Source organism: Anabrus simplex, chromosome 2, assembly GCF_040414725.1.
Source record: "Anabrus simplex isolate iqAnaSimp1 chromosome 2, ASM4041472v1, whole genome shotgun sequence".
NCBI lineage: Eukaryota > Metazoa > Arthropoda > Insecta > Orthoptera > Tettigoniidae > Anabrus > Anabrus simplex.
In genome coordinates this window covers 318,311,847-318,325,693 of record NC_090266.1, presented here as the reverse complement: position 1 = coordinate 318,325,693, position 13,847 = coordinate 318,311,847, and the positions used below count along the sequence as shown (strand labels likewise).

The following is a 13,847-nucleotide window of genomic DNA, read 5'->3' as shown; positions in this document are numbered from 1 at the left end:
ACGATCTATTGTTCAAACTCTGAGATAAACTACCAATTCATTGTCGTCATCATCATGGTAAGTATAACTCTTGTGATGTAAAGGTTTTACTTAAGTAGTAACACACAGTTCAAAAAATTAGGGGAACATGTTTTGTAATGTCTTGTATGTGAACGTTATTTTGGTAGATGGGGTTCCAATGGTCATACAACATACTTTGAGACCTTAGCTACTCAGGGTATGTCAAATCGAAGTTATATTCCATCTGTAGGTGTAGCCATGCATTAAACTGTCAGGTGACCCCTCAAAACAAAGTGAATAGCGGTGCGTCCATGTGTTGTTGCGAGGTACACAGACATTTGAGCAAGTTGTACGTCAACCAGCACATCCCACGAGACATCTTAATGAGGTTCAAGTCACAGGGGCAGTCACTTTGGTCGGGGAAGGATGGACTTTTTGTAGCGTTGCTGTGGATCTCAATGTCTCTCCATCAGTTATTCACTGCTTGTGGAATTGCTACAATGACACAGGCCAGTTCACAAGGAGGGTTAGACAAGGTCGTGGATGCACGACAATCCCACAGAACGACCAATATCTGACCAACTGTGCATTGCGGCGTCGTTCAGAAACTGCCAGAGAACAGCAACAAGACCTCAGGAGGGTCAATGGAGTCACGGTGTCTGACCACACAGTAAGGAACAGGTTAAGAGAAGTGTCCTTACGACCCGGACGTCCTGTTTGAGTGCCCCGTTTAATGCAGCAACATCGCGCAGCTCGCCTTCTGTTTGCCCCTACCCACGTCAACTGGCAACTTTGCCAATGGAGACCTGTGTTCTCCACAGAAGAGTCCAGATTTCCCCTGACACAGCGTGATGGACATCAACGTGTAATGGAGACGCCGTGGTGAGCAGTACATGCCAAATGTTGCCCAGGAAGGTGACCGATTCGGACAAGGTTCTGTGATGGTTGGGGGTGGCATCAGTATTGATGGCCGTACGGATCTTGTCGTCGTCTGTGGTAATCTTACCGCCGCGGGGAACATCGAGCAGATACTGCTACAGCATGTGTTGGATGCTCATACGGTGTTGGCCCTGAATTCATACACGTGCACGACAATGCCAGGGCTCATGTAGCGCTCATCACCAGAGCTGTCTTGCAAGAACTGGACATTCAAGAGATGGAATGGCCAGCAGTGAGTCCCGACCTTAATTCCATCGAGCATGTGTGGGACAGGCTTGACAGAAGTATTCGTGGGCGTCCTGTTCCACCACAGACTCTCCAAGACCTCGAACAGGCTCTCGAAGAATGGGACCTGATACCGCAACGTGACCTCCGACGACTTATTTGGAGCATGCCACATAGGTGCCAAACTGTGGTAAATGCTTGAGGAGGACATACACCATACTGAAGCTCTCCAACTGTGATAAAAATCCACACTGGAGGACTGTTATCACTTTGTTTTTGCCCCTATTCGGACATTTCTGTTTCTATTCTGAAAATGCACACGAATCCATCGACGTTCTTTTGTATATTTCAACGGTAAGGAATAAAGGCTTAGTTGGTAATATACCTGGGTGTGAGGTATTGTTTTGTGGAGCATGGCAAACATTCAAAAATATATTTCCCTAATTTTTTTAACTGTGTAGTTAAGTTTGTGAAATTCAGAGAATTTGACGGTGTTTTATTCTGTCCTTGACGAGGAAAATAACAAAAATTTTAAACATATGTAACTAATAAAAAGAAGGCAAATAGAAAGACATATTTGTCAAATGTTTGGCCTTGTTTAATCTAATGTCAAAGAACTGTACGTACTTACACCGATAGAAAAAATTGTACACACATAATGCAATAAAGTTCAATGAAATGTCTTACCTTACAGTAAGGACTAGTCGCTCTTCCACGCACAACAGGATTGACTATATTTGGTCTAATTTTCAGTTACTTTTGAACTTCAGGTTCCACCATATTCAAAATATACTGAAATGAAGATATGGACATTCTGAAATGTCTAAAACATCTCTCTGGGAACTTTTTTAGTTCACTATAGTATTTATAGAAGTAGCCGTGATTAGGAAGATCCTGGTTTAAAGGGTGAACTCAATATTTTCTTCTATTCCTTCTTGTCATGTACCACAATCTTGCCACTGATGAATCAGAACTACCACTCTCGGAAGACGAGTACATCTTCACACGATAAATTGCCGACTACAACTGCGAACTGCCAGCAGTATGAGCATGGGACTGCTGCAGGGGAAAAGCTCCATGACGAGCACCCTGGCTATAGCCAGCAGCGAGGTGCTAGGGCGAGCATCCATGTGCCAGCAGTGAAGCTGCAGCATAAACGTACCCTTCGAAATGCTGCCACAGATCCCGGGAAATTTTTTTTGTCATTAATAAACGAATGATGAAGATAACATTCAGAAGGCCTATGACATAGCAGGAACTAGAACTATGTACAAGAGGATTTTCTACACCACTTCCATATATTACATAAAGTAAAATCTCAAAACCCTTTTACAAAATCAAGAACATACCTGTGGAATAAGGTTGTGCAATATTCTTTTCATTGTTGCTTTGCAACCCTTTTTAGGTGGTGGAACTTCCACATAAAATTCATGAGCTAAATCCCCATCTTCATCAATAAACATTGACCTGAAAAGTAAAAAGGCATAACTATTTAAAATAATAATTATTGGGAGGCTGTGCAAATGTCACTTATAGGAAATGCCATAAAAAAATCACAGAAAATGACCCAAAAAAAAAACACAGAAGGTGAATCATACAAACACATTCACAAGTTCCTTGGTATTTCCTCCTACTCTTTCGCCTTATCCAGCTCGTGCCGGATCGGTGCAATTATGGCACTTCTCCACCTTCCTCTCAACTTCCACCATTCCTCTTCCCTCAGTTTGTACATACAGGTTTTCTTCTTCTTCCACCCCTCTTTATTGAGTCGATCCACACTGTTCTAGGTCTCTCTCTTTCCCTCGAACTTCATCCCCATCATCTGTTTTGGTATTCTTTTCTCCTCCATCCTCTTCACATGTCCAAACCATCTTAGTTTACTCCTATCAATTCTCACATTTAGGTTTTTTCTATTCTGACCTTTCCCACATCTTTGTTTCTAAATCTGCCTTTCCTTGTCTTTTCTATCAGACTTCTCAGGTATTTTATTGCGGTGGCTTGAATTCTACTCTCCTTCCTACTCGTCACTGGCCAGGTCTCATCTGCATAAGTCAATATGGGTACATACTACATTTTGTTCATACTATCTTTTTACACTTCCTTGGTATTTCCTTACGCCAGACAAGGTTAACTCTGGTAGAATGCATTCCCTGTTGCACCATCTTGGCAATCTTTATTCTGCATTAATTCACTCCCTACGTATTCGAAACTCAACAATTTCAAGGCTTTGACCACCAATTTTCACAATGCCTCTCCCTTGTCTTTCTCCTCTTGATATCACCATGGTCTTGCTTTTTCTCTGTGCTGATTTTTATACCATACTTCTCAATTTTCTTGTTTAGTGCACCAAGTTATTCTTGTACTTCTTTGCTATTTGTTCCCCAGACCACTTTATCATCTGCAAATAGTAATAACTTCATCTCATTATTCCCAAATGCTTCCTTTGTCTCCATTACATCCGGGCTGAGTGGCTTAAATGGTTGAGGCGCTGGCCTTCTGATCCCAGCTTGGCAGGTTCGATCCTGGCTTGGTCTGGTGGTATTTGAATGTGCTCAAATACGTCAGCCTCGTGTTGGTAGATTTACTGACACATAAAAGAACTCCTGCGGGACAAAATTCAGGCACCTCAGTGTCTCCGAAAACCTTCAGAAGTGGTTAGTAGGATGTTAAAAACATAACATTATTATTGTCTCCTTTACAATTTCATCTACAGCCATTAGAAACAAAAGAGGTGACAGCACACTTTCCTGTCTTAATCCAGTTTCATTTCTAAACCATTCAGTCTTTCCAACCAGAGTCTGTATGCTGTTGATATAGTTGTACTTTGCTTGCACCATTTCTACAGTACCTTTCTTCTCATTCTCTACCCTAATTAATACCTTTTCCAGTATTTTTGCCAACTGTGATAAGTATTGGTATTTACTGATCCGAGTAAATTTCCATGGACACTCGGGAAATCTAAATTTTTAAAGTTTATATTTTATAGATATCTACAATCAGTTCTAATAAAATTTCAAACTGTATTTTCATGACTGTGGAAGTTCAATGATGAGGGGCTGCCTGGCCGAGGCAGTAAAGACATGCTCGGATCAGCCAGAAGGACGCGGATTCGATTCCTCGCCAGGAAGTTGTAAAATTTTAAAAAAAAGTTCCGCTTCCGGAGGTGCATACAGCCCTGAGGTTCACTCAGCCTACACCAAAAATGAGTACCAGGTTAATTCCTGGGGGCAAAGGTGGTCGGGCGTAGAGTTAACCACTCTACCCCACCAAGTGCTGAGGTTACAGATAGTGGAAGCTTTTACTTTCCACACCTCCAAGAGCCTTCATGGCCTATACGGAGATGACTTTGCTTTTGGAAATTCAATGATCAATGGCCAGAGACTGCCATACCTGCCTGCTAGTGAAAATCCGAGAGCAGCTTTCTCTTTGCCCTTAGCTGTCTGTGTAGTGCAGTTGGTTTGGTGCTTCCCTGCTATGTTCAAGGTATAGGACTGAATCCTGGCATAGTCCATATAAACGTACTTATATACAAGAAACCCATATACAGTAGAACTTGTTCAATTTTCCATTTCTAATTTGAATTAATGAATTCCAACATTTCTCTAGTTTTTTTCTGAAAAAAAAAAAAAAAAAAACTTGACAACTGACATATCTGGTCATAGAAAAGATCAAGGGAGCACAAAACTTGAACTTTACTATCAATCTAAACTATCCTTTCAATACTGCTCAGTAAACCTGTTAGCATGAGGATTGGCTAGACATTCCTCATTATTACAAATGTTCTATTTTATAACAATGTTAACATTTGTATGTCACATAATTTAATTTGAAGTTTTTGTACATTTAAAAGAATGCTGTTTTAGGATGATCGAACACTGTCTGAGTGGAAGGGAAAAATAGCGTAGAATCATGCTGATGCTGGAAATGGAAGTGTAGTTGCTGTGAAGCTAAGAAACAGTTCAAGGCTCTTGGCCATCCAGGGATATGTTCCTTTAAAAGCCTACTAGGTAGTGAATTTTAAGTTCTGACATGAAAATCAGCTCATTAAGCCTACACCCAGAATAACAATACATGGAGTTGATAGACAGCTGTCAGCAGATGAAATAACACATTCCCATGGGTAATGAAGGCTTGGAAGGTCAAACATGGGGACGCTTTGTAAAATATCCATCATTAATATTGTAGATGGATTAATCAAGAATGGGTGAACTTTGCTACCAACCCCAAACTAGTAAGAGAATGTATATTGCTTGCCATACAGTGTGCCATGGCAGGATACACCTGCTTTTGTTTTTCAGTGCAGCATTGAGACCAGTCTGTTTCACTTAAACTGTGAAGCATATTGTGTTACATTCAGAGCTGCTTGCAAGTTTTTCCTTCCTGTCTTTCCCTAAAAGAAAATTTGTTGAGTCCAAAACACTGAAAAAGTAATACAAGCTGGGAAGGATTAATAATGCTTATAGTGTCACAAGTGTATATATATATATATATATATATTTTTTTTTTTAATACGATAAAATGCCATTTGCAGTTTTAGGGTATGTTACTGTTTTGCTATATTTTACCGTCACTGCAACTCCAGAAACCACTGAGAAGGTAGGGGACATTTTTTTTACTTTGAAATTTCAGTCAAGTCCAGTGTGCGACACACTCATACAAATTTGTGGTTAATTTGATTTTTTTCTGGACCCTTCAGGTTTGATACCAAAGTTCTTATGAATCAGCAGAGCTGCCATACAAAAAAAGAACACCCATTCAGAGCAAAATCTTGCTGATGACTATGACTATGCTTGTTGTTTAAAGGGGTCAAACATCTGGCTCACTGGCCCCTAATGGTACGAAATGGGATGAAATGCAATGAGAATTTAAAAGTACAAAATTCATCCACTGACCAGAATTCAAAACGTGATGATGAAGAATGAATGGATGAATATGAATTTAAAACAATCAGTGAATCCGACCTGAAACGCCTTACCTTCCCAGCAACAATATTACTGACTAAGGGACTGCTTCCAAAGCACAATCCTGATTCGATGATGTTTGGTGTCTAAAGGGGTTCAATATCCAGGTCAACAGTCCCTCATAATGGCACTTATCACTAGTAAAGTAGAACCATGGTATTTCTCACGTTGCTGTACTATTAAAAGGTAGCGCAAACTCATGCTGTTCCAAACATTATGGTACTAATCACAAGTATTGTACATCGTACAGGTAACGCAGACCTATGGCGTTTCTCACATAATGGCACCACTCATAGGCAACACAAATCCATGGTGCACCTCACACAGGTGTACTAATCACAGGGACTCTACCATCCCGTGGTGTTCCTCACATAGTGGTACTAATCACAGGCAATGCCCAGACCCGGGGTGTTTCTCACATAATGGTACAAATCACAGGCAACGTAAGCCAGCAATGTTCCGCATATAGTGGTACAAATCACAGGTACTGGAAATCAACAGTGAACCGCTCTCTGCTGCTACTAATCACAAACCTATTGTGTACCTAACACAGTGGTACTACCCGTAAGTAAAGGCGACCCATGGCTTTCCCCGCGTGATAGTACTAATCACAAGTAGTTTCATGGTTCTACTTCAATCATCCCTTGGTCACCCCTTTTAGTTGCCTCTTACGACAGGCAGGTGATACCGTGGGTGCATTCTTAGTCTGCGTCCCCACCCACAGAGGGTAGAGAGAGAAAAAAGAAGAAAAAGAAGGGATCCGTCACTTCGAAAAATGAAGTAATGGATGAAGAAAGGCAGGCCCACAAAGGGCGTTAAAATATTCTCTATAGAGTAATAAATAAGTTACAAGATTGTGAGCAACTGCAAAATGACCTCGATAATGTTGTGAGATGGACAGCAAGCATTGGTAAGCTGATAAACAGAGTTAAAAGTCAGGTTGTGAGTTTCACAAATAGGAAAAGTCCTCCGAGTTTTAATTACTGCATTGATGGGGTGAAAGTTCCTTTTGGGGATCATTGTAAGCATTTGGGTGTTAATATAAGGAAAGATCTTCATTGGGGTAATCACATAAATGGGATTGTAAATAAGGGATACAGATCTCTGCACATGGTTATGAAGGTGTTTAGGGGTTGTAGTAAGGATGTAAAGGAGAGGGCTTGTAAGTCTCTGGTAAGACCCCAAATAAGAGTATGGTTCCAGTGTATGGGACCCTCACCAGGATTACTTGATTCAAGAACTGGAAAAAATCCAAAGAAAAGCAGCTCGATTTGTTCTGGGTAATTTCCGACAGAAGAGTAGCGTTACAAAAATGTTGCAAAGTTTGGGCTGGGAAGAACTGGGAGAAAGGAGACGAGCTGCTCGACTGAGTGGTATGTTCCGAGCTGTCAGCGGAGAAATGGCGTGGAATGACATTAGTAGATGAATAAATTTGAGTGGCGTCTTTAAAAGTAGGAAAGATCACAATATGAAGTTAAAGTTGGAATACAAGAGCACAAATTGGGGCAAATATTCATTTATAGGAAGGGGAGTTAGGGATTGGAATAACTTACCAAGGGAGATGTTCAACAAATTTCCAATGTCATTGAAATCGTTTAAGAAAAGGCTAGGAAAACAACAGATAGGGAATCTGCCACCTGGGCGACTGCCCTAGATGCAGATCAGTGTTGATTTATTGATTGATTGATTGATTGATTGATTGATTGATTGATTGAAAGACTCCCTAGACCTCGAATGCTTTAATACCCTCAGGCTTGGAAAAGAACAAGAGTTAACCAAGGGAGGTCGGACAGGATAGATGAAAGTGAGGAGCGTGGCACATGTAAGTGGAAGCAATACCAGGACTCAGCTAAGGGCCCCGTGGTCGCCAACCCACGCTCCCAAGCTGAGAGCCCCTGAAGCCCCTTTTAGTCGCCTCTTACAATAGGCAGGGGATACCGTGGGTGTATTCTTATCTGCGTCCCTCACCCACAGGGCGTAAGCAAAATCTCATCACCCTAGTTTCTCTTAACACTAACGGTGATGAAATGCATGTTCCTCATATATTTTTAAACCTCTGCCCTTAAATATAATTTAATGTAACATACAAAAACCACTGTTAGCATGAGATTCAGCAAGACATATTTCTCGATATTGCAAAGAGTCATTGCACCTGCAAACAACGCGATTGGAAAAACTTCAGCTCAGAACTTCGCTAATAAGGCTCTCTCATCTAAGATTCAATATTGTGCGAGTTGTATCAAAGAATTTTCAATCTTAACCTTTAGATACTCGCGCTCAGATTTCCCCCTTTATTACTCGCATGGGGTCTTTAAGGCCTCCGGGAGTGTATACATTGAAAAAATACCATAATTACAATACAATTGCATCTCATTTTACTGCAAATACTGCACCACATTAAAAAGTATGTTCACAAGAAATCAATACGCATTAAGTATCATAAAGTTCATGACATTGTTCTTTTTTTTTCAGATTACACACAATTCTCACATATTTTCTTCATGTGTTCTCCACAGACATGTTCCTTGCATTTTTCACATCTAGTTTTTATTCTCCTGTCCTTTGACCGAGGGCAAATCACGCATCTCTTTCTTGAATTGTCTGGCTCCTCTATATCTTCGCTGTCACCACTATCTGTACATAGTTTTTTCTTGAGATTCCTACGCTGGCTAGGTATAGCAGCACGCGCCAACAGCCATGGTTTCACGAGTTCTTTCGCCAGCTCTTTCAAAAATACTCTCCTTGGCATGTTTTTCTCGTGGCTGGAATTGAATTTCCATACAACGAAAGTGTTCATACGAACCACATTGAAGAGATGATCGAAGACGAGTGTCCATCTGTTGGTTTGTCGTGCTACATTGTAAGTTTGGCATAACTTGTCATTTGTGTCTACACCACCTTTCGTGCTGTTATAAAAATGAACTATTTCCGATTTCTTCTTCTCATCCTCTTCAATAGCTACCATGATGCATGCTGGAGATCAGTATTACTGCTTTATGATTGCTGAATATTTCACAGTCTGGATCAGAATCAGAAGCAACTGGGGCATCATCATCGTCTTCTTCTTCTTCTAAAAGCCACTGTTCAGTATCCTGTACTTGACGACTGTGCCTTCCAGCCATATTCATCTGCAAGCGGAATACAAATAGAAGTAACCCAGAAATATGAGAGAAAATCGCTCTATTTGCTGCACTGTATCTCATGTCAAAGTAAAAGCGCCTTATACTGTAGGTTATAGGCTTACCATTGTATGTTAACAATTCCCACACATCACAAGAGGTTCAGATGCTGGCCAAAATATGTGTATGACACGTTCACATCATCAAAACTATATAAATAATTAGTTATACACAATATGTGCAAGAATATGAAAAGAGTTACCTTAGTTTATTTTCATACTAATTACTTGCGTGGGGTCTTCCAGGCCTGGTCACTTCTCTCCACTGAGTACCTTAGTTGGCAACAGTGAGCCAACTACTGAACTGAGCTCCCCTTCCCACTACATGAAGCTATTGCATGTGTCAAGGTCACACGTAGTCACTTTGGGAAAATATAACAATTCAGAAAAGGGAGTGGGGCCTCAAAGACCCCGCGTGAGTAATTAAAGGTTAAGGATATATGTGCTGCAGGTCAGTACTTCTCTATCCATCATCATCATCACCACCACCACCACCACCACCACCACCACCACCACCACCACCGAACAGTTTTTGCAGGTGAAACAACAAAATGTTCTATTTCACATAAGTACTGGTTATAACTGTATCAGGATAATTTATCTTCAACGAATTTCACATTATTCACTGTATATCAACATTCAACGAGACACTTCCAAACAGTTACTTTATAATTCAATCAGTTCTGAAATAACAGTTTTCCACGATTGAGAGTGGAGTTAAAATTTTGTGTTCTCTCGAGTATTTCCATAACCAGGTATATTAACAGAACCTGTTCTATTCCCTGTATTATTCATTCGGAAAACTCAGTCTCAGTTAACCTAGCTCTCGGATCATATATTCATAGCTTATTTCAGTCTGAACACAGAGAAATGTGTTCAACAATATGGATATCAGATAAGCTCATTTTTGTTGTAGAAACTAACATTTATTATTGAAGGATATGAAGAAACCTACATGCAATAAAACATAATAGTCATGGTTTTCATGAGAAAAAGCAAAATAACCTACAATGGAAAAGCAAAAAAAAAAAAATGAAATTATTTAAGATGCAAATAAATGTGAAAAAAAATCTTGTAAAAACTAATTGATATCGGTGTGCTTACTCAAGTTGGCATAAGAGCAATATTTAAAAAATCCACTGTTTAACACTACTAACTGCCTGGGAAAGGAATTATGTTTTCAAACCTTAAATTTGAAACAAATCCCTTAACAGTCATATCCATAAGTTCTGGAGAAATTGCTTCACAAGTAACGGTGATCCCAATGCAGCAGACAACATGCTTAACACATGCTACAGATGAAGGTAATGGAAAGTAATTGAATAAAGCCATACAGGGGACGATAGAAACTTGGATACACTTTTGGATAAATATGACAGGTCAGTGTGGAAAAAGAGAGCAACGTAATCTATATGAAGATGCTCCCAGTGAATGAAGAAATTAACAATATATCTGTAATTTTTATGCAGTTTGTCCTAGTCTGTTCATTACGTTGCTCCCTCTTTCCACACACATTGTATTTATCCTAACAGTGTTCCTATCAAAGATGATAATAGTAATAATAATAATAATAATAATAATAATAATAATAATAATAATAATAATAATAATAATAAATGTTATTGGCTTTAAGTCCCACTAACTACTTTTTCAGTTTTCCGAGATGCCGAGGTGCCAAATTTTGTCTCGCATTATTACTTTTATGTGCCAGTAAATCTATCGACATGAGGCTGACATATTTCAGCGCCTTCAAATACCACCGAACTGAGCCAGGATGGAACCTGCCAAGTTGGGGTCAGAAGGCCAGCACCTCAACCATCTGAGCCACTCAGTCTGGCATCAAAGATTCTAAAGCAAGCTTGCAGTTTTACACAATTGTTGGTAATGTGATCATAACCATGGGACCTCAAATGTTATGTGGAATCTGAACCACAATGAAGTGACTTTCCATTTCAAAATCCCACATGTTAGCTGGGACTTAACGTGAAGCCACTTTGTTGAAAAGCCAGTGACTATGCCACTCTGCTATCTCGCCCACTATTCATATTTCTAATTTCTTTTTATAAATGACTCCACTTGTCATATGTTACAAATAGTATTTTATACCTGCTGTGGTGGCACTCTAGAAGTTTAATGGTATAGAAAGTAGAATTACTTAACAGATTTCTGTAACACTGTGGTTCAACACCATTATGCAGTTGTAATGATCATCTGATTTTCCAAAGGCTATTTATTATGCAGTATGGAAAACATAATAATAATTATTGTTGTGTTACGACGTTGTTTAAAGGGACCTACCATCTAGGTCACCGGTCCTTAATGGCATAATACGAGATGATTATTTAAAATTTACCCAATTACTAGACTGAGCATAAACACAAGTTTAAAATAATCAGAGGGTCTGACCCACTATGCCTTATCTTACACAAAAAGACTTCAATTAAGAATTATTAATAGAATGACAAAGTTCAATAAGGTTTTAACTTAAAAATATACTCTTTTATAATATCAGTAACACTTTGCTAATAGGGGTGCACGTCTAGTAACGAGAAAAGCATGTAACAAAGACTTAAACAATACCTGAAGACATATCCTTCCTTTATGTTGGACCCACCAACCCATCCATACAAGCATTCTTATTTACACAGAAAAATTAAAATGGAAACTATGTAAATCAGCGAAAAAGCAGACATTTTCTGAAAACCTATTGGCTGTATTGACCAGTGTATGATGAGCAGTTTGCTATTGTCTCCAACAGAGCTCGCATCGTATCTCTCCACAGGGCTGCAACATTCTGTGAAAATAATGAAATCACAAAGTTCAAGAAAGTGTCCTGACAAGAGTGAAATTCACTGATTTTAAGTCAATGTTCATAAATTCAACTTTTAACCACTGTCAAACATAAAATGTGCTGTTCTCGCATTGATGCCACATTAATTCAAGCTTTGGAATATGCTGCTGTCGTAGTGTATACTAGCTTCAAGGGCCTTGTGTGATGCACTGTGATGTCCTACAAGCTGCACTATGTTGTATTCCTAACCTCTCTTTTGCACCCCCATTAGTAATGTTTTACTGTAATATCATAAAAGATTAAAAGATAAAATCAAATTAGAAGCTTATATCAAACATTTTTAAAAACAGTTACAAGGTTAAAAATATTTTTAAAAGCTCATATACTTTTTTAAATTTCATTTATTTGTCTTTAATAGTGACAAAGTTAGGACTCATGGTCCTCTCTTACACTTAACCACATCATTGTACAGAAAATCTGTGGAGAATATTAAATATTTTAATAATAATAATAATAATAATAATAATAATAATAATAATAATAATAATGATGCTATTTGCTTTACGTCCCACTAACTACTTTCACGGTCTTCGGAGACGCCATTAAATATTTTAAAAGAAATTATTTGTAACATGATTTCAAAATAAATGCAACATAATAATTATACCAATAAATGTACGTATCATTTGTCAAACTACTAAATGACATTTAATGAAGAATAAGTTTAAATTAATTTGAAGAAAATTAACATAATGATCCACAAACTCTCATTCATTCACTCATCAAAATTTACACTGTTGGTATATGCATCTAAGAGGTACTTTCTGTAGGAAGACTAGAAAGACTCGAGTTACAGCTTTGGATGTTATTTGGAACAGAGTTCCATAATCTACTTCCTGTCACAATAAATGAGCGATTATAGGCAGATGACCTGCTAAAGGGAATGGCAAGTGTAGTAACAGAGCATGTATTATGCAGGTGAAAAGAGGAAAGGAGCGTGAGTTAAGGGATGTCCAAAGTCTTTGTCATGTTTATTAATTTCAACTGACCAATTATAATAGCTCTTATCTTGGAGGGATTTATTAATATAGAATTTTCACCAGCACATGATGATATATTTTGTAAGTCAGCATTCATTCTATCAGTTGCTATACGAATATCTCCCAGTTTTGTGTGATAATATATTTGGAGGTCATCCACATACATATGATAATTGCAATATTTCATTCGAGATGCTATGTTGTTTATGTACAAAATAAAAAGCAATGGTCCAAGTATAGAACCATGGGGTACTCCTCTGTGTTCCATTGCCCATTGAGACATCTTATTCTTTTTAACAACTTGTCTGCAGTTTGTGAGGTAAGAGCTAAAATGTTGTAAAGCAGTCTGATTTAGATGAAGGGATTTTAATTTGGCCAGTAATATGTCTATGTTTACAGTGTCAAATGCACTACTAAAATCAAGAAGAGGAAGTAATGTGATCTGTTCACTCATTGTGTATCTAATGACATCTGTAACCTTCAATAGAGCAGTGGTCATGCTGTATCCTTTTTTTAAGCCTGAATGTAATGCATCAAAAAAGGAATACTTGTTAAGATACTCTGTTAGTTTAATTACAATAAACAATGTTTTATTATAAACCACCTATTCAATACATTAAAATGTTACTACATTTAGAGTTTCACCATTAATATAAACTTTATATTAAATTAGACTTTCAATACATTAAAATGTTACTACATTTAGAGTTTCA

General features: G+C 38.5%; 1 protein-coding gene across 3 annotated transcripts in view; it reads right to left on the bottom strand.

Moving 5' to 3' along the window:
* Positions 1-13,847, bottom strand: part of LOC136862801 (tumor suppressor candidate 2) — a 70,974-nt gene that overhangs the window by 35,098 nt on the left and 22,029 nt on the right. For all 3 annotated transcript variants that reach the window (XR_010859066.2, XR_010859065.2, XM_067139058.2), the window contains exon 2: positions 2,514-2,631. Coding sequence is in view for 1 of the 3 variants with exons in the window: in XM_067139058.2 (XP_066995159.2) it covers positions 2,514-2,631 (118 nt within the window). In the remaining 2 variants the exon portion in view is untranslated. The remainder of the gene's footprint in view (positions 1-2,513; positions 2,632-13,847) is intronic.